General features: G+C 38.6%; 1 protein-coding gene across 1 annotated transcript; it reads left to right on the top strand.

The window, feature by feature from the left end:
• PARP16 (poly(ADP-ribose) polymerase family member 16) lies at positions 1 to 23,880 on the top strand. Its single transcript, XM_001375592.3, has 7 exons — positions 1 to 264; positions 1,896 to 2,091; positions 14,287 to 14,424; positions 16,223 to 16,429; positions 19,677 to 19,848; positions 22,219 to 22,360; positions 23,134 to 23,880. The coding sequence occupies exons 2-7, from the start codon at positions 1,918 to 1,920 to the stop codon at positions 23,276 to 23,278; spliced, it is 978 nt and encodes a 325-aa protein (XP_001375629.1). The 5' UTR covers positions 1 to 264; positions 1,896 to 1,917; the 3' UTR covers positions 23,279 to 23,880.
• The last annotated feature ends 1,767 nt before the right edge of the window (positions 23,881 to 25,647 follow it).

Raw genomic sequence — 25,647 nt, 5'->3', positions numbered from 1 at the left:
CGAAGTGGAGGGGAGGGGGAAAGAACTAGGAGAGTCCAGCTGGGCGGTGGGCGGTGACGGGCGCTGCGCGCGCACGCTTGCACGCAGGCGAAGTGGCGGGCAGCCTCGCTCTGGGGCCTCGGCGGCGGCTGCGGCGGTGGCGGCGGCAGCAGGTCGTCCCAGCCGGGCGGCTCGGCTGCTGAGCTCTCTGGACCCGCCGGGCGGGCCGGGCCGGGCCTGGCAGAGCGGGCGGAGAGCTGACATCTCGTGGGCTCGGTGGCGGAGGTGCGGAGGCCGGCGAGGAGGGGCGCTAACGGGTTTGGGGAAACCACCTTTCTTCCCTCCCCGGCCCGCATTTCCTGACAGCTAGGGGGGAGGGGGCACCGGCAGTCCCTGGGGAAGGCCTCAGCCCCGTTCCCCGAAGGCTCCCCCTAGTGGACGGGCCCTCATCGACCGTTCTCCCGACCCCTCATTCCCGGCTCCCTTCTTATCCCAGCGCCCCCAACGGGGATCTCTCACATACACTCCCCCTCCAGGGCCACCCAGTTGCCTTCTTGACAGTGGGTTCCCCCGACCTCTGCCCTTTGTACCTCTACCCAGACACTCCCTATTCTAGTGCCCACAAAGTGAGAACCCCCCTGTATTCGGATGTGCCGCACTCCTTCCGGACAAAGGACTCCCAGGCCCTATCACTCTCCGTCCTTTGTACTACCCTCCACTTATACACTCCCCATCCCAGCACACCCAGTGGGGATCCCATACCTAAGACCTCCATCCAGGTGCCTTGAGCAGCCTCCCTGCCCTTTGTCCATCCACCCTTACACACTCCCCCATCTTAACGTTTGCAGTAAAGATCACACAGTACACCCGTCCCCCTCCCCCAATATTGCTCTTTTAGGGTTGCCTTCCGGACACTACTCATCAGGCCTTGCTCGACTGCCCCCCCCCCCCATACTCTCCCAAACCCAGTTCCCTCAATGGTAATCCTATACATACACCCCATCCAGGTACTCAGAGCAGCCTTCTTGACTCTTTATTCATTCTATGTGGTTCCCCAAGTATGGACCATCCCCAAACCCCAGCCTCCCTGACTTTGTCCATCTACTTATCCACACTGCTCCATCCCAGTGTCTCAGTGGGAGCCCCTCTCCCCCCATTCCTCCATCCAAGTGACTGGCCTCTTGATCTTTTATTCCTTACCCTCTAAAGTGCCCCTTTTCCTTCTTCAACCATTACTCCAATCCAACACCCCTTACAAAGTTACCCCAAAACTTCCTTCTTCATCCCTTTCCACCTAGGATTCATCTCCTTTCACATTCTGCCCTGGAGTTTTAGATATTTTACTGTTTTTATGAATTGGGGAGAGGGAGTAGAAGAGGAAATTTTCTCAGATCCCATGTTCTGATTTTGATTTAGAAGAACTGGCTATTACCTATCCCTAGAGGTACCTTTGACCTCTTATCTCACATGCCCCCTTCCATCCTTCAGACACTCCCAAAATCTTCTGCCTTCTTGGTTTCCCATTCCTCATTCAGAGACTCATCATTCTCTGACTACTCATCTCCCTTTTGCTTACTCTTAAGTTCTGGTTAGAAGTAGGACTGGAGTAGGCAAGGAAAGCAGTCACCTAGTACAAAGGGGTATGTGTATGTGAACACGAGAGGACACTTTTACTATTATAAATGCCCCCCAAATTCTTTTCTTTGTGGCATAAGGGCATTAATTTTGTAATAAGTCATATGTGAAGGCTCAGAGTTTCCAGTAAGCAGTTTGAAAAGTCTTCCTTAGGATACACAAATGCCTCTTTCTGGTTTTGCTTTTTACCTCTACTCCCCTGAACCCACCTCATAGAATTTTCATTTTTCTGCCCCATCACACACACACACATCCCAATTCAGGATTCCATCTCCCTACAGGGCCTCCATCTCTGCCGAGGGAATGCAGCCCTTCAGCTTGGAGACGGCCAGGAAAGCGGCCCAGAGGGATGTGCTGGCAGCAGATCTCCAGTGCAGCTTTTTTGCCTCTGCCCTGCAGAGCTACAAGCGGGACTCTGTGTTAAGGCCATTTCCAGCCTCCTATGTTAGCCAGGACAACAAGGACTTTGAGACCCTGGTGAGTTCTTCTCAACCACTTGTCTCATTTTTTTCTTTTTTAAGTGTTTTCTTTCTTTTCAAAATTTTACTGGGGGCAGCTGGGTAGCTCAGTGGATTGAGAGCCAGGCCTAGAGACGGGAAGTCCTAGGTTCAAATCTGGCCTCAGACACTTCCCAGCTGTGTGACCCTGGGCAAGTCACTCGACCCCCATTGCCTTTACCACTCTTCTGCCTTGGAGCCAATATACAGTATTGACTCCAAGATGGAAAGTAAGGGTTTAAAAAAAAATTTTTTTTTTTACTGTGGCTTCTCAATGACTTCCCTCTTTAGAACCTTCCCTTTTAACAAATAACTAGTCAATCAAAACAAACTCATTTGCCGTATACAAAGACATGTGTCTCATTCTACACTTATTCAATTTAATACCTGTGTAACCTTGAACCAGTCATTTAACTTTCTTAGGCCTTATTTTCCACCACCATAAAATGAAGGAGTCAGACTAGATGACTTCTGGGATCCCTTCAAGCCCTAAATTCTTGATCCTGGGAAGTTTCTTGTCCAAAGGCTGGAGGCACAGTTACCCCAGTAATCATAATTCTGAAATTTTTCATTGTTTTCTCCTCCATTGTTGTGATTATATTGTAAGTTATTCTGTGCCTACTTACTTAGATATATTTCACTTCTTAGAAGTCTTACCCAGTTGTCTAAATTCTTTATAGTCCTTTCTTATAGCATAATAATCCATTATATTCATATGCTACAATTTATTTAGCTATTTTCCAATCCCTGAGCATCTAATTGCCTTCCATCCCAATGCTTAGTGCCCTGCCTTCCTAAACTATCTTGTATTTTTCTTATGTATTCTGTATAGAATATTTATATATGTATGTGCTGTCTACCTGAATAGAATGTGAGCTGCTTAAAAGCAGGGACTATTTCAGTTTTGCTATCTTGGATACAAAGCTGTCTCATAATAAATGCTTGTTGATTGGTGTTTTCTGATACAAAAAGTGCTACTATAAGTTGTTGTTTACCTTAGGAATGTATGTCTACAGAAGTAGTATCTGGTTCAAAGGGTACATACAGTTTAGTGCTTTTTAAAAAATTATAGTTCCTAACTTTTCCAGCGAGGTTAGGCCAATTCACAGCTTTACTTACAGCTTATTAATATGTTTGTTTTCCCATAGTCCATCCAACATTGACCATTTTTACCATCTGTTACCCTTTTTTTCCTTAAGGAAAGTCCAAAACCCTTATATTCTGTTTGCCCCTATACCATCCTGGGCACCATCCAGTTGCCCTTGCTGGTTGTGGAAAGGGTAAAAGGCAGGTGTGTCTCTATTACTCTAGGTCCCACCGTACATTTGTAAATAAACTGGTCACCAAATTTCTGTTCCAGGCCCATGCTTTCACTGGAGAATTTTTCATGAGATAAAACACATCCTTTACGCCTGAATGATCTACTATTGCAGCACATATTTAGATGTTTTTGTTTGCAAATTAGCTAGTGGAGAATTTTTTTTTTAAAGGCATGGTATATGGGGCAGTTAGACAGCATAGTGCATAGAGTGCCAGACATGGAGTTTGGAGGAGTTGGGTTCAGTTTTGGCCTTGGATACTTCTAGCTATGTGATCAGAGGCAAGTCATTAACTTCCATTTACCTAGCCCATCTGCCTTGGAACTGATACTTGGTATAGATTCTAAAACAAACAAAAAAACCCCCCAAAAAACCAATCCCATATCATACAGCAAATGCCTCCAGTTTGGTCATGAATTAGGAAATTCTGCATAATCAGTTCTTCTGATTAATAGAAAATTATTGCCTTTGAATTACCTGTTTGCCATCAATAAAGCCACATTTAACAACATTCTTTGATGATTCAGAAGGTAGTATGCATAATAGCATGCAGGACTTGGAGTCAGGAAGACCAGTGCATACTTATACTAGCTGTTTGACATCTCTATGCACATTTTCCCTTCTCCATGCATGTATTGTACTTCCTCCTCACTTTCTTTAAGATACAGCTCAAGCACCTCATGAAGCTTTTCTGGGTTCTCTAGCTACTAGTGCCCTCTCTCTCAAACAACCTTATCTTTAACTACTTTGTATTATATTAGTATTTATTCATTGTGTGTAAGCTTATACAGGGTGTCTCAAAAGTCTTAGTGCAGTTTTAAGCCCTTCCCCCCACACCTGTAATCCATTTATTGATGAGGGAACAGTGTTTCAGATAAATCATTTGGAGCAACATAATTCAAGTTTTAAGCTTTAGTGACTTCAGAAATATTTATTAAAAATTTTGAAAGGCGGGGGCAGCTGGGTAGCTCAGTGGATTGAGAACCAGGCCTAGAGACGGGAGGTCCTAGGTTCAAATCTGGCCTCAAACACTTCCCAGCTGTGTGACCCTGGGCAAGTCACTTGACCCCCATTGCCTAGCCCTTACCACTTTTCTGCCTTGGAGCCAATACACAGTATTGACTCCAAGACAGAAGGTAAGGGTTTTAAAAATTTTTTTTGAAAGGTTAGTTAAATTTTTAAAAATGTTGATATTTTTCTTATTAAAATTGAACATAACCACCATTTATTCTATACATTGCTCAAGTTGATTTTCTAACTTTGTAAAAACTTATCAACTGCTGCTCAACAACTGAAAGGATGAAAATTATAATGTTAGCCTTAACAACATCCAAAGAACAAGGTTGGATGCCAAGTTTGGACACAATCCCTCAAGACAGTCTTCTAGAGGTAGACCAAGTGTCTGAGGTGACCAAGCAAAAAGACCTCCTCTACCAATCTACCATTTGGAGAAAGTGACATAGAAACTGTCACATATACATGCAATGCATAATGACTGAGTACTCACACACAATAAATATAAGAAGAACAAATACTGATATAATATTATGTAGCTAAAGATGAGGTTGTTTATGAGGGAGGACACTAGTTCTTAGAGAACCAAAAACAGCTTCATGAGGTGTTTTAAAATTATTCAAACTCCACAAACATAAAAGACATTTTAATGAGCAAACTTTCAAATGATGGGGCTTGTGGGTAAGTTTGTAGCATTTATACTTAACAAATTTATGAGTGCTTGAAATTGTTCTAAGACTTTTGGGATACTACCTCTTGGTGTCTCTCCCATTGAATTGTAAACTCTCTTTGAATAGAGATTGCTTCTTTCCTTTTATTTGTATCCCCAGCATTTGGCATAGGGCCAGACATTTAGTAGATATTTAATAAACCTTCATTAATTTGATTGACTTTGGCCAAATCACATCAACCCTGGGCCTCAACTTTGTCATCTGTAAAATAAGGGTATAGTACCTGCACCAGGATTATTGAAAACTTAAAATAAAATAGTGTTTATAAAGCAATTTAGTTATTGAAAGTGCAGGAAAAATATCAGCCATTAAGGCATTTTAGAATATTGTAGTTTCTAAGGAACATCATTTCTAGGGGCAGCTAGGTAGCATAATGGATAGAGTGCCAAGACCTGGAGGGAGAATCTGTGTTCAAATCTGGCCTCAGACATTTCTAGCTATGTGACCCAGGGCAGGTCACTTAACCCCTTCCAATATCCTAGGCCTTGTTTTTCTGTATTAGAATTGATACTAACATAGAACATAAGGTTGTAAAAGAAAAATAAAATAAAACATCTTTGCAAACATGCATTGATAAAGTATTATAAGTGTTAGTAAGTACCTGGGATGTATAATAAGTACAAAATGATATCTCATCAGCTGGTATATCTTTATATTCCCTTGATTGCCACTCACACTAGGTTCTTTTATCCTAGTGGGTAGGATTTCTCATATCAAAGACTCTTTCTGGCTTCTCACATCCCATTTTGTCCCTTTTTAGCAAACACAATACTTTGGTTTCTTTTTAAATCATATAAATCTTTCTCTTTCTTTAGCATGCACAAATATTTAGGTGCATAGCTAAGCTATATAGTACAACATGGGGGAATTTCAGGCTATAAATTATTTTTAATAAAAGAGTTGTAGAATACAGTTCATGTTTTTCAGTTAGTCTGACTTTAGTTAAGAGTAGAGAATCAACAGGAAGGAAGGCACAAATTTCAAAATACCAAACAGGTCCTTCTAGACACAGCTTATCTTTGTTCCCTGGTGGTCTTCAAAGCCTCTTTGGTCCTGAGCTTTTGGGTAATAATTGTGTGTATAAATTGTGTAATAAAAGTTGACATTTTAAAATTTGCCAAATACTTTATATACTTTGAACGTACACCTCACAGCAATCATTACAGCCTACATTTATAGGTCCTACTGTTACTATCCCCATTTTGCAGATAAAGAAACAGAATCTCCAAAATGTGAATGGTCTTGCCCTTTTGTTACACAGCTAGTAAATGGCAGAGATAGGATTGGAACTTGGGCCTTCCTGAATTCTCAGTCCAACACACTGCCTGTTGTGTGGATAATGTAATTTCTATTTACTTTAACTTCATTTTTTACCCTCTGGGTCCTTGGAAGAATATGTTTTTTTCCCTGTTCTTGACCTTTCTTTTATTTTTGTCATAAGCCCTTCTCTAAACATCCTCTGGGATGTCACTTTCTATTTATGGACATAGACACATATAATGTTGTTATAGGGAGTAACACAATTTTAAGAACTGGTAGGGAGGTTTTTATTTATTTTTTATTTTATTTTATTTTTTAAACCCTTAACCTTCAGTCTTGAAATCAATACTGTGTATTGGTTCCAAGGCAGAAGAAGAGTGGTAAGGGTTAGGCAATGGAGGTTAAGTGATTTGCCCAGGGTCACACAGCTGGGAAGTGTCTGAGGCCAGATTTGAACCTAGGACCTCTTATCTCCAGGCTTGACTCTCTATCCACTGAGCTACCCAGCTGCTCCCTAGGGAGGTTTTTAGATATCAGTTCATCCCCCTTCAATGAAAATTCTGATAAAAATAATCTACAAAGTATTATTTATTTTTCTGGTATATAAAAAAATAGTCTGGTAAACATGTAACGAAAGTAATTTTTTTGGAGGAGCTGAATCTGGAGAGGTGAACTGCATGACAGATTACATTATTCTGTTTTCTGAGAAATATGGTAATCTGTAATTGTATGTAATAGTTCTTTATATCCTACCCCTGATTTGGTTGGAGGAAAAATTTATAATAATCCAAGCAATAATTATAGGCATGTAGGTGGAACACCTAAAATACCATTGGTAAAACCAGTAGGCTTTCTGAGGGTGAGACTGAGGTTAGGACTGTAGAACAGAGAATAACTCCGTCAGGATTATCCAGTGTCTAGTGGCAATGTTTTGGGAAGGAGAGGACATTCTTAAGGTAGAGCAGAATAGTGTCAGTACATCATATGGATTCTAGATGACCTGAACCAGCCACCTCCACTAGCCCACCTTGCTATTAGGAGAGTGGGTAGGAAAACAGACCAATACTGCCTTACGCCACAGACCATTTCCTTCCTCAACCAACTCTCATTTTCCTTTTACCTACTTCTCATCAGGTGCAGGATGTCCATTGTCAACTGGATTCTGATTCCTATCTTCCTACCTCTGCTGGAGACATCCCTGAGTCCTAAAACCCATACTTAGTACCTTATATATAGTCCATTACCTTGGTAATGGGCCTTTTTCTCCCCTTAGTCTCTGTGATCCTGGCCTTAGCATCTATCCCACCACTTTCCCTCCCTAGGTACTACTTGGCCTTTCTATCCACTGTGAACTTAACATAAACCCTCCTTTATGTGTTGTCTCCTCCAGTGATAATGTAATCTCTTTGAAAATAAGGAGTATTTGAATTTTTTATTCATATTCCCACCACTGAGCATAATACTTTTCCATTCCATTATATTAAGTTAGAAAGTTCATGTTCTTTTAATTTTTGAATTCAGTAGTTTTATATTCTTTTCAAATTATACTTCTGAATTTTAAAAAATACTCTTTTCCCTTCGTGACTAAACGCTAGAAAATATACTTTGTATTGCAGAGAGGCAAAAAGGGCAAGTGAATAAATGCCAGAATTGGACATCTCATTATTGTGGCAATGGCAGAAGGGTTAAGAAGTATTTTTTTAAGCCTTTTTCCATCTGTTCTAGAAGGGTCCATAGCCAGAAAGTCTGAGGCTCAGATTTGAACTCAGGTTCTCTTGACTCCAGGCCTGACACTTTCCACTGTGCTACCTAGCTGTCCCTAAGGAAATGATTTTGAATCGAGTACAATAAGTCTCCAAACTCAGAGAACCACAGAAGCTCAGAGCAAGGGTCAGGAGCTTGGGGTTTTAATTATCCATTTAAGTTATGAAATTAGTAAGAGAAAAAGCCCAGCACCAAGAACAAATTTACCTAGAGCAATTCCAGGGAAAGATTACATTCCACATACTTAGACTGTGTCCTATAGGTCCTATAAGATCTATAAGAGGAGGTGATTTGACTTTCAGGAGTCTAGAACTCTAGCAAATAAAAGTGAAGCTGTGTGTGAGGAGTTTTAAGTGTCTTCAGGGGATTTCATTGGAGAAATCCTCCCTACCTCTTTTGTCCTTGGATGACTGACTTGGGAGTATTTGTGAATATCTAAGATTTATGAAGGGATCTTGGCAAGGATCTAAGAAAAGGGGATACAACCTTCAGGGCCTCACATTTTCCTTTGAAAGAATTCATCCTACTGTTGAGAGAGTGGTACAGGTTGGAACTATGCAATAGAGTGCTGTACTTGACCAGAACTGATCAGATTCAGGGTACTCAGAGGACCTGGTATGCTGCGCTTTGCTGGAAATACTGGAAACTAACTGAATTGGACATGTACTCCTTTTTGTTTTGTTTCTGCCTTTCCTTGAACTGTATCCATTGCCTCTGCCTTCAGATTTCCTAAAAACCTTTTCCACAATGACTGTTTTTAGTCATTTTGACTATTTTTATGACTTTAGTAAATGAAAGTATCCTTTCATAGTGCTATTCAGTGGATTGCTATATATATATTTTAAACCCTTACTTTCCATCTTAGAATCAGTACTGTGTATTGGTTCTATGGTAGAAGAGTGGTGAGGTCTAGGCAATGGGGGTTAAGTGACTTGCCCAGGGCCACACAGCTAGGAAGTATCCGAGGTCAAATTTGAACCCAGGATTTCCTGTCTCTGGTCCTGGCATTTTATTAGCTTATGCTACTCTTTTTTTTTTTAAACCCTTTCCTTCTGTCTTAGAATCAATACTGTATATGAAGCCAGATTTTAACCTAGTACCTCCTGTCTTTGGGCCTGCCTCTAGCTGCCCCTCTAATTATATGTTTTTAAATGCATAAATTACGCATTTAAAATCATTATTCTGAGAAGTCCATAGCAATAGATTGCTAAAAAGGTCCATGACCTAAAAAAAGCTTAAGAACTACCAGACTAAGTGATCTCTTCCAAATCTAAATAAAATTTTATGATTTGGAAACTTTGTTTTGACCATCATAGTTTTTTAGAGTTTGGTAGGAACCTCTTTCCTTGGTTCTTTCAGAACTTTGCTTTGAGGAAATGTCTGAGTTTTTTGGTTCTTGGAATGATCATTTTATTTTCTTCTCTTTTTCTCTAACCTATTAGTCTTCATTCTTTTCATGATTCAGTCTTTGATCATTTGTATCTCCCTCTGTTTTAATTTCTTTCTATTCATCTGCTTTAATAGCGTGGTGAATTAAACCGTTTTGTAAAATGAATCACCTCTAATCTTGGTAAACTGTATTTTTTTCATGATAGATTTGCTTTAAAACTAGGCAGAAATCTATGATCATCAAATCTATGTCTCCAGTTTTTATTTTTCACTTTCTCCACGTGTTTCCAGTTGAAAGACCCAACAACCTCTAAATTTAATCTTCTTCTTCAAACTTCCCATATTAAGGGGTCAAGAAAAGAATGAGGAACCTGAGAATGAATAAGTAATAGAGGTAGGAGAACCAGAGTGTGGCTATCTGTGAAGCCAAGGGAAGAGAGAGAGACAATTAGGAGAGGATGTTATTTACAATCAGAACCTGTGGAAAAGGCAGGGAAGTCAGTGAGGACTTTAAAAGAGCTGTTGGGTTTGATGACTAGATCTTTGATGTCTTTAGAAAGATTAGGTTCAGCAGACTTGTTAGGGCAAAAGTCTTATTACAAGAAGTTGGGCAGAGAGTAGGGGGGAAATAAGGATTTCTGATAAATACATCTTTTTCAAAAGTTTGGTGGTATGACTGGGAGGTTCTGGTGGTGGTGGTGGTGGTGGTGGTGGTGATGCAGAGAAGAGATAGTAAGTAGTCAAATAAATCAGAATAATCCTCAGAGGTAAGGACCATTTTTAGCTCCATGTATGAGGCTGAGACTCATAGAAGTTATAATCATGTAACTAGTAATTTTTTGAAGTGAGATTTGAACTGAGATCTTCCCCATCCTCTAAGTCAATTAAAATTCTACCCATCCTTCAAGATCCTGATCAAATCACATTCTTCTAGTCTTCCCTCCCTAAAATGATTCATCTTTCTGAAGTTCTCTTATTGTTCACATTATTTATTTGACAGTTGATCATATAAATCTGTTGTGATATATATTATCTCTAACTATGACTTAAATCTGGTAGGGTTAATTAATTTCTTGTGTGACTTCTAAGTAGACTGGAAGTGCTTAGATTGACCTACTATTCCCTCTCTAGTTGAGAATAGAAACTAGTACACAGTAGAGGTTTAGTAAATATTTGTTGGTTTTCATTTATCACAAGTAAAGACTCTTGTTCATTCCCTCCAAATACCCTCTTCCATCCTTGTATCACCTTTAACAGCCCTTATAGTCCTTTGTACCTCAACTTTATGTCATACAATGCTGTCTGCCTTTCACTGCCAATATACACACCATTTCCTCAGTTTCAGAATTGCCTTATACTTAGGCATTCCTCTACCTACCTTGTGATTTGCAGTGTGATTGTACTATCATACAGGGGAATTGAAACAATTTACCTGTTCTGACAGAGTCATTTGCTCTTTAAAATATTTATACATTGTGAGCCTGGCAATCAGTTGTATCTAGTTAGCACTAGAAATATTTCCCACGACAATACATTATTTTCATTTATTTATTATTGTGGAGTGCCAAAAGGTCCTTCTGCCTCTCCAAATACCTTCTCTACTGGTTTTCCATCCTTCCTGAAATTATACCATTAAAAAGACTCCTTTGGGCTCCATCTTCACATAATGAAACCTTTATTGGCCATAAATGCTACCTTTTCATGAAGTTTTCTTTCATCTTTCTCTTTCCCTACCCCATACCACCCCTACCATAATTGCTTCTTCTGAACTGGAATAGTACTTTGTACCTTTATTGTGTCATTTGTTACATTCCAACTTTGCATGTAGTTATTTGTGTATGTGTCTTATCTCCAGTACTGAATTGTTTCTGATGGGATGGGAACTGAACACCTTACATAACAGCTTACAGTTCTATGCACATAGCAGGCATTTAGTAAATATTTGTTTAACTAAATAGCCCTGCAATGGATAGGGAGAATGTGGTCAGCTTGAGAGTAAAACAGCATAGATCCAAGTGCAGCCAGACCTTTATATTAAAGGGAACAAAGCTGAATTTTATAAGCCTTGTGTGTACCTGAAATTTGCTTGCCTTCATATATTGGAGACTTCCTTTTTCTTGCTTTAGAAATCCCATGATTAACATACTTTGCCCTGTGGGGGATGGAGGAAACCTTCAATTAATGATTAAACTACAAAATTTTAATGTGTCTTCTATTGGTATATTTTCTTGACTGAGTCAATTTAGGACAGAACTACGAATGATTAACTGAATTATTAACTCGTGTATTGTCTGGCACACACTGGGAACTACAAGATATAAACAAGATGGATGGATGGGCTGGGCAGTGTGTATATAATAATTCTGGTTTTGGCAGCCTGAAATTAGCTATGTGGCACTCACTATACACTATATTAGAAACCTCAAATTATAAAACCACAAATCAAAAGGTTTTCATGTAGTTTCTGCAACAAGATTCTTTTTGTTCTTTGATAAAGTCACTCGTGCTTGAATTGTTCCTGCACAAGAAGAGCATGAGAAAAGTGAAGGTCAGGTGTGAGGCTTTGATCCCAAAGATATATTCTAAAGAGGATGAACACCTGGGTGGTGGCAACAATAATGAGGACTGATAGATGGGGAGAGTCTTCTGACTTTTTTCATCACCTTAAGTCCTTCTCTTCAAAACTATTCAGAACTCACCCTCTTTGCAAACCCTTCCAAACTAAACCTACCCACCCCTGATCTGTTTGTTATAATACTTGGTTATATTTCTATTACTTGTGTTTTGGTAATATAATGTTTTTTGATTCACCTTTATATCGATCAGTATTCAAACATTTATCAAGTATCTGCTAGACGTTGGGCTCTAACAAAATGCTTTGGGTTATACAAAAGTATAAGAAATAGCTTGGGGGCTCCTCAAGATGCTGGTAGTGATCATACTGGGAGATGTCTACCAGGAAAACTTAAAACTACTAAGTAACATGTTAAGTACGGAACAAGTAGTACAGACAAATGCTTAAGGAGTTCTGAAGAGGGGAGATTGATGGGGATGTTGGTGTGCTTATGGAATTCTTTACAGAAAAAATGGGATTCGAATTGAGCTTTGAAAGAGAGCATTTCAGGGGAGGAGGAGCAGTGAGCAAAAGCATAAAGATAAGCAGGAAAACATGAATCATATTCGGAGGACAGTGATTAGAATATATTGATGTGCACACACATAAGTTTGTGTTTATTCTGTAGTCTTAAAATTGTAAATTCCATAAGTACACAGGATAGCTTTCCTCTTTCTGATTGTGTCCTCACACAATTGAATATAGGACTTTGCTTATTAACCATGTGCTTGATTGTGTTTTTAAAGTTTAATTATTATAATGTTATCTCATTCATATGACACTTTGTAAGAATTAATGAAACTCTTTACAATAGAGCTGAAAGATAGGGAGAAAAAATAAATGGCAAATTCTTAAACACTTATAGTTTTCAATATTTCAGATTTTTAAAAGTTGTTTCAAACTTTATGACCCCATTTGGGGTTTTCTTGGTAGATACTGGATTGTTTGCCATTTTTTTCTCCAACTCATTTTTCAGATGAAACTGAGGCATACATGATTAAGTGACTTGGCCAGGATCCCACAGTAGTGTCTAAGGCCAGATTTGAACTCAGAAAGATGAATCTTCCTGACTTCATGGCAAGTGCTTTACCCGCTGCTCCACCTAAGCCAACAGCAACAACATTACATATGATTATATAAGATATATATTTCAGTACTTAAGACCTAAGAAACAAGGAAAGCCCTTAAAAGATTTGCAGTTTTCATTCTTAATAAAAATTAACTTGCTGAAAAAAATGGAATAGAATCAATAGGTAAATATTTACAGATCATTTTATGTATGAAGTGTTAGAGGAATTAAGAGGCATGAGAAATAGTCACTGGTTTCAAGAAACTTAAAACATAAGTGAGAGAGAATACTAAGATCAGAAAAACTAGTAAATAGTACAAAGCCATATGTGATCAAGATAATAATAGAATCATGGTACATTAGGAGCTATCTAGGTCAACCCCTTAATTTTACAGATGAGGAAACTGAGGCCCCAAAAGTTTGATTGATTTGCTACAACTGTACAGGCAGTAAATAACAAAGGTAGTATTTGAACTCAAATCTTCTGGCTCCAATCCCACATCTTTCCTGTCTCTGCCAAGTATTTCAGAAATTAAGGATAAAAGAAGTCAGAAGAAAGATCACTGGGATCTTGGGGTGTGGAGTAGTCAAGGAAATTTCATGGAAGAAGTGGAATTTGGGCTTGACCTTGAAGGATACACAAGAATTAGGTCTTCAATGAGGAGGTGGGAACAGTCTGAGTAAAGACAAGGTTGGAAAAGCACAAGCTGTATATTTGGAAGACAATAAATAGAGTGTTCTGGAGAGAATAAAGGCTAGATATAGGGAACAGTGGAAGAAAAAAAATGGGAAAGGTTTTGGTGTTATAAGTTTATAAGGAGTTTATAATCATTAGCCTGGTATTATTCCCTTTAGCAAAAGTCATTGAATAGCTGCTGATGTTTTTGTTCCTTTTGGGAATATATTTTTGACATGAAAAATGAAATTTTGCTTCATTGCCACTAGAGGTCTCCCTGTTGTCATGTTTCATGAGCCATATTCCTTAAAAAGGATGATCCTTTTTTTTTTTCTTTAGCTTGAAGATACCAGTATGCTACCAAACCTGAAGGAACTTCTCCAGTCTGCAGATGACAGAGATAAAAGGGCATGGAGTCTGGTGAGCTGGATTTTATCATCAAAGATTCTTACACTTCACAGCATAGGGAAAACAGAGGTAAGATTTTAGTATTTAGAATGACAGATCTCTAGAGTTGTGAGGGGCCTTACAGAGAGATCACCTTGTCTAACTCTTTCATTTTATAAGTGAAAGAAACTAAGGCTTAAATAGACTAAGGGATCTGTGCATTGTCACATAACTAATTAATGGTAGCACTGGGACCATAAGACTAAGATATTAGATATTGACTGTATTTAATCTTCAAGACTTTTTCTTCTTTTTAAAAATCCTTCCTTTCTGTCTTGGTAACAACTCTAAGACATAAGGGACAGGTCCAGGCAAACTAAGTTAAATGACTTGCCCAGGGGTCACCCAGTTAGGAAGTGTCTGAGGTCAGATTTGAACCCAAGCCCTCCTGACCCCTGCCTCTCTATCCACTATGCCACCTAGTTATTCCAGCTGTTATTATTCTAACTCCCAATCTCATTTTCTTTCTACTACTCAGAGCTATTATGAATGGGTACATGAATTTTTCTTAGAACAACACTACAAGGTGCTTGCTTAATTAATTCTAATTTAAGGGTCTAAAATGTTTCAAAGGCCCTTTCAAAAAAAATTTCATTAATTAATTTATTTAATTTAGAATATTTTTCCATGATTGTATGATTCATGTTCTTTCCCTCCCATCCTCCCTCCCCCCTCCTGGAGCCAATGAGAAATTCCACTGACTTTTACATGTATCATTGTTCAAAATTTATTTTCATATTATTAATATTTGCAATAGAGTGATCACTTAAAGTCAGTATCCCCAGTCATATCCCCATCGAACCATATGATCATGAGCAAATATTTTTCTTCTGCGTTTCTACTTCCACAGTTCTTTCTCTGGATGTGGATAGCGTTCTTTCACATAAGTCTCTCAAAATTGTCCTGGATTGCTGCTAGTAGAGAAGTCCATTACATTTTATTGTGCCACAGTGTAGCAGTCTCTGTGTACAATGTTCTCCTGGTTCTTCTCCTTTTGCTCTGTATCAATTCCTGGAGGTCATTCCAGTTCATTATTCCTTTCAGCCCAATAGTATTCCATTACCATCAGATACCACAATTTGTTTGGCCATTCCCCAATCAAGGGATAACCCCTCATTTTCCTTTTTTTTTTTGCCACCACAAAGAGTGCAGCTATAAATATTTATGTACAAATCTTTTTCCTTATAATTTCTTTGAGGTACAAACCCAGTAGTGGTATGAATGGATCAAAGGGCAAGAAGTCTTTTATAGCCCTTTGGACATAGTTCCAAATGCAAAGGCCCTTTTGAAAGGCAGACATCTTTAACAACTGGAGTAGGAACTTGGACAATATTTCAAATATTAGATAGTAAAAAGAGAGCACTGGTCTAGTTGTCATGAGACTTTGCTTTGTTTTAGTCCTGAGTCTGCCACTAGTTAGTGTGTTGTGATCTTTGGCAAGTCACTTAATTTCTCTAGGCCTTGGTCTCTTCATCTCTCAAATTAAGGTAATATTGCCTGTCTTCCATACCTCAAAAAGTGGTATTGAAGATAAAATGAGGTAATGGAAATCCTTTGAAAGTTAGAAATGCTATACTTTCCAATGGATTGTTGGTATTTCTTCAGTTCACTTTTTTTTTTCTGTCAGACTGGTTTATTACAGAAAGAAATCTTGAAATGGTATTTTTAATTCTTTTTTTTTCTAGGTTGATGTATTTGTTGTGTTGAAAACATGTTCTTAAGTATAAATTCCAGTACAGTTTAAAATGATTGTTGTGGTATCATTTGTTTTGTAATACATTTTGATAGTTTCCCAAATAACACTGAAAATTCCTTCATATTTTTTAAGTATGTGAAGATCCAAGAACTGATGGGAATTTCAGGCACTAGTGTCCCTGCACCCGACTTTCTGTTTGAAATAGTATATTCTGGTCCAGTGGATGCCAAATTTTATGAGACCAAAGGAGAAAGGGATCTTATCTATGCATTCCACGGGAGCCGCCTGGAAAATTTTCATTCCATCCTACATAATGGTTTACATTGCCATTTAAACAAGGTAAGGCTTTGGGGGGGGGGGTGTTAATTAGTTAATTTAGAATATTTTTCCATGGTTACAAGATTCATGTTCTTTCTCTCCCCCCCCAAATCCTTCCTATAGCTGATACACAATTCCACAGGGTTTTACATCTGTCATTGATCAAGACCTATTTCCATATTGTTGATATTTGCACTAGGGTGATCATTTAGAGTCTATATCCCCAATCATATCCCCATTGGCCCATGTGATCAAGCAGTTGTTTTTTCTTCTGTGCTTCTACTCCTATAGTTCTTCCTCTATATGTGGATACTGTTCTTTCTCATAAGTCCCTCTGAATTGTTCTGGATTGCTACTAGTAGAGAAGTCCATTACATTCAGTTGTACCACAGTGTATCAGTTTCTTTGTACAATGTTCTCCTGGTTCTGCCCCTTTCACTCTGCATCAATTTCTGGAGGTTGTTCCAGTTCACATGGAATTCCTTCAGTTCATTATTTATTTGAACATAATAGTATTCCATTACCAACAGATACCTCAATTTGTTCAGATATTCCCCAATCAAAGGGCATCCCCTCCTTTTCCAATTTTTTTTGCCACCACAAAGAGTGCAGCTATGAATATTCTTGTACAAGTCTTTTTCCTTATTATCTCTTTGGGGTACAAACCCAGCAGTGCTATGGCTGGATCAAAGGGCAGACAGTCTTTTAGCACCCTTTGGGCATAGTTCCAAATTGCCTTCCAGAATGGTTGGATCAATTCACAACTCCACCAGCAATGTATTAATGTTCTAATTTTGCCGCACCCCCTCCAACATTTATTACTTTCTTTTGCTGTCATGTTAGCCTATTTGCTAGGTGTGAGATGTAATATCTCAGAGTTGTTTTGATTTGCATTTCTCTGATTATAAGAGATTTAGAACACTTCATGTGCTTATTAATAGTTTTGATTCATCTGAAAATTGCTTATTCATGTCCCTTGCCCATTTATCAATTAAGGAAGGGCTTAATTTTTTGTACAATTGATTTAGCTCCTTATACTTTGAGTAATTAGACCTTTGTCAGAGGTTTTTGTTATAAAGATTTTTTCCTAATTTGTTGCTTCCCTTCTAATTTTGGTTGCATTGGTTTTGTTAGTACAAAATCTTTTTAATTTAATGTAATCAAAATTATTTATTTTACATTTTGTAATTTTTTCTAACTCTTGCTTAGTCTTAAAATCTTTCCTTTCCCAAAGATCTGACAAGTATACTATTCTTTGTGTTCACCTAATTTACTTATAGTTTCCTTCTTTATATTCAAGTCATTCACCCATTCTGAGTTTATCTTGGTGTAGGGTGTGAGATGTTGATCTAAACCTAATCTCTTCCATACTGTTTTCCAATTTTCCCAGCAGTTTTTGTCAAATAGTAGGTTTTTGTCCCCAAAGCTGGGATCTTTGGATTTATCTTAGACTGTCTTGCTGAGGTCACTTACCCCAAGTCTATTCCACTGATCCTCCCTCCTGACTCTTAGCCAGTACCATATTGTTTTGATGACCACTGCTTTATAGTACAGTTTAAGATCTGGTACTGCTAGGCCATCTTCAACAAGGTAAGGCTTTAAGGAGACTGGAAATGTTATGGGTTTAAACCATGACAAGATCATCAAGGAGAAGGACAGGCCATCTTAGCCAGGCCTAGAAAAAATTATGACAAGGGTCAAAGTTGCTTCCATCTTGTTTTTTTCCAGGTCCCTTTTCCTTCCATTGTGGAACCAACTGTTTGACTGCTTCTTCTAGAGTAGGAGTCTTACTCTGTCCTGCTGGGAAAAGGCCCAGATAATGATCTTTATCAGTTGTGAATTTTAATCACTCTTCTTCCCTATTCCCTAGGACACATTTTTAAGCCTTATCTTTTAGTGGAGAGATGGTTCCTATTAGTGCATTTTCTGAGATCAGTCAGACTGGTGGGCTAGATAGGTATTTTGTTGGAGTCCCAGTGAGAGAAAGCCTTCCCATGCCCATCTTAACTATTTTGCATAAGACCAGCCCACCATACCCCACTGCTGAAGCGTGGTTTTCCTGAATTCTGCTGAGCCTAATTAATTTGTTGAGTTTAAATTGAAGATGAAGAGCTTGTTTACTCTGGAGTCTCAAATGCATAGCCTTCTAGCTGTGCTACTGAAATCTGGGAGATCCCTGCTTTAGGAAATAGTTGGATTCCTGTAAAATTAAATCCTACTTTAAATATACTTAGGGAACTTACTCTTTGAAAGTAAATCCTTTTGTGAAGCAATTTTCCTTGTATCCTGTTTTTTGTCTAAACGTGGATTTTCATTTATCAGATTTGCTTAAAGGAAGATTCATCTCTAGCTCTGACCTGTCACGTTATTTCCATGGCAGATGTATCACAAGTTTTCTAATCAGACACAGCTGTATTTGGAGCACAGCAGTCTCGCAAAAAAATCTACAATTTTGTGATAGGTGTGGCCATTGTAAACTTAGTCCAGTAGTGTCTGTGGGGTTGTGGAAAAAAGAGATTTGTTTTCCAATCTGAGAAAAATGTTTGTTGGCTAGGGTACATGGAAGGTGGGGAAGCTTCTGAATTTCATAGTGAAAATGTGATTGGTTAAACAATGGCATAATTACTCTTCTTGTAGGTTCTATTGGGCAAATGGAAAAGATCCAGATCCATGAAAAACTGATGATCAAAAAGATAATTTCTAATAAAAGGACTTTAATTCTACTCTTAATGCTAATCTGGTATATTTGGGTACAAGCACATTATTTAGCTTCTCCAAACTCTCTTCTGACTTGACATGTAAATTAATGGTAACCAACTTCATGGGATTTTAGTAAAGAATAATAATATGAGGGTTGGCTAAGTGACTCAGTCAGTAGATTGAGAACAGGCCTGGAGCTGCAAGATGCTGAGTTCAAATCTGGCCTCAGATACTTCATAGCTCTGTGACTGGGCAAATCACTTAACCCCAATTGCCCAGCCCTTATCTTTCTTCTACCTTGGAACTGATTCTAAATATTGATTCTAAGATAGAATTCTGATAAGGGTTTTAAAAAAAGAAGAAAAATATATTTAGTAATAATCATATGATTGTGACAAGAATTAATCCTGTTCATTTGCTGTTTTGCCAGAAAATATGGGCCTTAACAGTTTTTGCGAGAGGCCATTTAAAATTAACTTTTAGAGAAATATACGTCCTACAACCATACTATCTTTAGATTTTAATTCAGTTGGGTGTGTTTCTTTTTTATTTGACTCTGCCCTTTTAGACATCCTTGTTTGGTGAAGGGACCTACCTTACCAGTGACTTAAGCCTGGCTCTTCTTTACAGTCCTCACGGTATGGGGTGGCAGCACAGCCTCTTGGGTCCTATCCTAAGTTGTGTGGCATTGTGTGAGATCATCGACCATCCAGATGTCAAGTGCCAAACCAAGAAAAAAGGTAAGCAGACAGCACCAGCCTCTGGTGGCATCTTTGGAGTGGCACTGAAATGTCCAGGGTTTCCTCAGGGTGGGAAGGGGGAGGCCCTTGAACCTGATTCCACCTAGTTTAACAGTTTTCTTCATTTCATTTTCCCTCCAGTCCTCCTTGCCTTTTTCCAAACCCAGAATAATTTTCATTTATATAAATAACTCTCCTAGGAAGGAAGCAATATCATTTCAGGTAACAATGGGAAATGTGGTAGGACTCCAATTCATTTTACTGTATAAAATAGGTTGCTTAGCTTGACCCCTTGGAAGCACTGGCAGCTCATGTCATTTTTTCTAAAAAATATTTTAATCATGTGATACTTTTATTGATTTTTTTAACACCCCTATATTCATCTTCAAGTTACCTCCCAACAGTGAAAATAGGTTTCCTATAAGGTATCAGGCAGCTAGGCACCGTGACTTGGGGCCAAGCTCACTCACCTCCAGACCATGTGAGAGTCCATAGTAGATATATCAGGCAGTCAGTAGGTGTTTATGGAGTGCTTACTATGCACAAGATGTAGTGCCATGAGAGGTGGGCATATAAAGAAAGAGTCAACATAGTCCTTACCATTGAAGAGTTTAGAGGCTCAAAAGACATATACATGGAAAAATCCCAGCAACAATATAACTAGCCAGTAAATGATTACTGTGAAAGGTCATAGTGTTCAGAGGAGGAAGAGACTATTATGACTGGGGACAGATGAGGGAAGGCTTCACAAGAGAAGTGCAGTTTGGTATATGAAGGTGGGTATATGAGAGAGGCTCTCTTCTTGAAGATCTCTCTTGCCAAGCTACCTAAAAGCCCTAAAATCTCGAAGACAGCAATGGGAACAGATTCAGGCCAGAAATCCAGTTACATGAAAGCAGTCAGGTAGATATATTGGGTTTAAACTTGGGGTCATCCACCTTACTAGGTGGTTAATTGCATCTTCTCTCTCATTCTGAGTATTTGTGAACCATGTTATTGCTCACCTCCAAGATTTAATAGCCATGATATGTCAGTAAATTGCTTCACAGGACCAGAAATGGATAAAATACAATCATCCTAGTCTCCACAAATGAGCCTATTGGGTCCATTAAAAAAAGTACTCAGAAATGCTGTCTGTTCCATTACCTCTAATCTAAAACAACTGGCATACCAAAGAACAGACCCATGTCTGACACTCACCCAAACCATATGGCACGGAATAGTTGCATTTATAATTCTTGGAGAGATTGCAAACCATGACAGTTCAACCTCAAAACAACCATTTCAGGCTCTGCACTCACGCATCCACATCCTCTTTTTGCTTTGCAACACTGTCAGTAAGCTGGAATTGTTTCAAGGATAGAAAATAAGTAGCTGCCCTAAAAAAGCTAACACCTTGGGCTGTAATAGAAAAATGCCTGTTTTTATAGGCATCAATTAACAACTATTTATTAAGCACCTAGTTGGTGCCAGATCTTGTCCTAGACACTGGGAATACCAAAACATAAACAGGCGTAAATCAAATCATTCTGTAACATTGCAATTGAGGGATGAAAATATTTGTTTTAGATCAAGTTGTATTTCAATTTTTGGCAGTCTACAATATCTGTGCCATTTTAAGCTCATTTTACCTCCTGATTTATCTCCATTTCTGTTCCTTCCCCTCTCTAACCATTTACCTCCCTTGGCCTTAACCATAACTGTGTTTCTATACCTCTTTTGCTGTCTCCTTGTAGTGCTCACTGCAGCTCCCTCTCTCTCTCTCTGTTGGTTTAGTTTGATTTTTTAGTTAATAAAAATCTGTTTTCTCTTCCTCTAATCTGTTCCCTCTCCATTGAAAAAAGAGGGAAATATAAAACTCTTATAACAAATAACCAAGCAAAAAAAATTCTTACGTTGACCTTGTCCAAAAAATATGTCTCATTCTACACTCTGAATCTATTATCTATCTGTCAAAGGGTGGATGTCATACTTTCTTAGTCCTCTGGATTTGTAGTTGGTTATTGTATTGATCAGAGTTCCCAAGTCTTCTAAAGTTTTTTGTCTTTACAATATTATTGTTATAGTTTAGAATGTTTTCTTAGTTCTGCTCACTTCACTCCATATCAGTTCATTCAAGTCTTCTGAGGCTTCACTGTAACCATCTCTTTGATCATTTCTCATATTGAACTAGTGCTCTCTTTTCTCCTTTAACCCTTCCTCTCCTTACCCATACCTACAACTTATTTCTAAGTTGTACTTATGGCATCTTTGGGTATTACTTGGCCATACTGTATTTCCAGAGGCAAATAGGGCTGCTGAGTCCATCCATGGCTGCTTGGTAATGTTTTCCTTGGCTTTTCACATATTGGGTGTTTTCTTCTTTTTCAGATTCAGAAGAAATAGATAGAAAAAGAGCAAGAGCCAAACATAGTGAAGGGGGTGATGTCCCTCCCAAATACTTTGTGGTTACCAACAACCAACTTTTACGAGTAAAATATCTGTTAGTTTATTCGCAGAAACAACATAAGAGGTAAGACAGATTCATCATTTGAATGTGTGTGTGTGTGAAAAATTCTGTTTTCATTGAGCAGCAGATTGATTTTATTTGACAAAATATCTGTATAGAATGACAGAAACCAGTTTAGGAGGAAGTTTAAAGACAAAGACTCTTGCCTGAAGCACTAATGACTCTACCCTGCTTGGTGGCCCTTCTTCTAATGGCTTAAAAGCACCATTTTTTCCCTTAGAAAATTACTATGATCTCTCATCTATACCTGCCTTCTTCATATCTCTCCCAAAGCTCAGAAGCACAGGCGACCCCTCCACCCCCTCTTGGTATCCATTGTTGTCACAGTAGTGATCAGTTTCCTGGAATCAAAGCATGATTTAGCATGATTTCCCTGGCTCAAGCTTATGGATTTGTAGGAATTTAAAACTGGAGACAGTTGAAAAAAACATCCTGATTATTGTTCCTCTCTGAGCAGATACTAGCATATAACCTTTGTTTCAAGGAATTAAACTAGGGGCTTCCTTAAGGGTTGATGGGTCAAAAAAGGTAAGAGAAGAATAAGGTCATTGCTGTTGCTGTCTTTATACATTTAGAATATGTTCTGTTGAAAGCAGCTTCAGGGCCAGGGAACACCAGTACACCCCAGATTTCTCTTAAGTGAAGGAGCATAGCTTTGAAATTTACTTAGCATGCAGAATTTATCACATTTGTCCTTTTGGCCAAAAAATGTTGCATAAATATAAAAATAATTTTTTTTTCTCTTTCTCCCTCCCTTTTTGCTTTTTTAAACATAGGGTCTCAAACCAGCCTTCCTGGATTTCTAATCATCGCTTCACCCTCATGATGCTCCTGTATCTGCTATTGCTGATCATTATAGGTTTCAGCAACTCTCCCTCTTTCTTGCACTACTGGAATCGAGCATTGGAGTCAAAAAGATAAACTTACCTAACTCAGCAGGATAGCCTCTGCTGTATGCCTTAGCACCTCCTGATCTATTAGCTCCTGCACCTCCAACTAGAACTCTGGGCTAGAGGCTAAGGAGGGGCATTTATCAGAACACTGTAATGATACCAGAGATCTTGACTGCCTTCAGATGCTCCTAGAGAACTTTTGTGCTTCTTAACTGGTCACATTTTGGAGGACAGTGTCAGTAGGTCACACTCGCCCAAGATTTCAGGATCACTTTGCTGTCCTCTCTGTTCTTAGCAGTTCTGGGAAGCTGACTTTTTAGCAAGGGCCAAAGGAAGAAGCCTGCTGTATTGAAAAACAAGGTGTCCAGGCACTCGGCAATATGTTTACAATTGCCTCTGGCAGAAACCCTCCCTTTTCTAATGCCTTTGGAAGGTGGAAAAATATGTTGTGTGAGGTATAAATCATCGGGCAGTTGGCTTGTTTTGACTCAAAATGTTGCAGAGGAACAATGATGTTTCTCACGAAATGGGAGAAATTGTTTTTGATTTATAAATTTTGGCTGTAGACCTCTGAATGTGACAACAAAACCTTTAATAGTTTTAACCATTTTCTTGAGTATCTAGAAACAACTTTTGCAGCAATGGTGCACTCATTCATTCATTTATAAAATTATAGGATTCATAGCTGGAAGGATTTGAGAGTTCAGCCCTCTCCATTTAATAGAGAAGGAAACTAAAGTTCACGGTTGTCATAATTTGTCTGTGATCTAGTAAGTGTAAGAGCTAGGATTTGAACCCATGTCCTCTGACTTTGGACCCAGTGCTCCTTCCACCACACCTCACTGCTCTCACAGAATGCTTTCATTCATGTATTCATTCCGCACATTTTTGAAGCACCTATTCTGTAGAAGATACGAATGGATGAGAAAGGAAGGTTTGATGATACATTATTGGAGCCTCATAAGGGAAGATTGCCTACTTCTAGCTATCTGAATATTTCTTTTAAATCAAAGGAACTGAATGCTTTAAAAAAATAATGACTTGACAATTGGGCAACATCTTTGTGAATGTTTCTACAGAGTGATTCATTTGGCCAGGGTCCACACAGCCTTTTGACTTTTTAAGAAAAGAAACCAAGCTGTGGGCTTGCCCGTCTCACGAGATGGATTTGACATGCCACAAAAAAGCCCCATGGAATTTGAACAAATGTCCTAAATGACAGCCTTTCACGATAAGTGTAAATCTATCACGCATCCATGGGTAGTCTTTATTTGGAGGAGCATTTATTGTTGGTGTGCTCCCTCTCCATACCTGTACATGTTATTTTATGTGGAGAAGAATCCCTTGGATGCCAGGATAGCAAGCAGTCTTATTTGTTGGCTGTATGTATTTACTACCTTCTTTCTATTAGGTATCTAGTTTGATTTAAATAAAACATAGCCCTATTTTTTTCCAGTTTGTGGCTAAAATATATATATATATATAAATATATATATATACATATATATACATGGATACAAACATATATATATGCAAGTAAATGTGATTTTCTGTAAAAATAAATAAATTGGGTTTTCTATTATTTGTTTACTATCAACATTTTTACATCGAGGACTAGAACATTAACATTTCTAAATGACATGACAGGCAGTATGGCACAGTGGAAACAAGTTAGCCTCAGGGCCAGGAAATTGTGGATCCAGGTCCTGCCTCTGGCACATACTGGCTATGTGATTTTGGACAAATCACTTAGCCTTTCTGTGCTCTAGGTAGTTCTTTAAGACAGTGGTTAAAAAACTACATCAAGGAATGCTAAGACACTCCCAGTTTTGTTTCTTTAAGTGAACCTTGTGTCATTTGTTAACAGGCATTAAAAATAACTTCAGAGGATTTTCCAACAAGGGTTCTGCCAAAGTATATTTTAAATTAAAGAGTTCTATCACTGGGAAAGTATAAGACTATATGTTGCATCTATGTCTACCTGCATTGGTAGAGGGAATTTCCTGTTTCAGTGAAATAACAAGTATCTCTATCCTTTCCTGATTACTAAACAATGCATCTACCCTACATCCTTATGGGTTTAGCTCTAGGCTCATAGACATTTGTATTGGTTAAAAATAATACTCTTGGCAGCTAGGCAGCACAGTAGATAAAGTGCCAGGCCTGGAGTTGGGAGGACGTGGGTTCAAATCTCGCCTCAGACACTTCCTAGCTGTGTGACCCTGGTCAAGTCATTTAACCTCAATTGCCTGAACCTTAGTGCTTTTCTGTCTTAGAGTGGATACTAGGACAGAAGATAAGGGTTTTTTAAAATTACTCCTCCCAACCCATCTTGTGACTTAGCAGAGAGACAGGAAATAGCCATGCGTATAAAGTCTGGAGAAGTACAATTCTAGG

The sequence above is a fragment of the Monodelphis domestica genome, chromosome 1 (assembly GCF_027887165.1).
Source record: "Monodelphis domestica isolate mMonDom1 chromosome 1, mMonDom1.pri, whole genome shotgun sequence".
NCBI classification, from domain to species: Eukaryota; Metazoa; Chordata; class Mammalia; order Didelphimorphia; family Didelphidae; genus Monodelphis; species Monodelphis domestica.
Note: the sequence above shows the minus strand (reverse complement) of the source record. Positions and strands in the feature narration are given on the sequence as shown.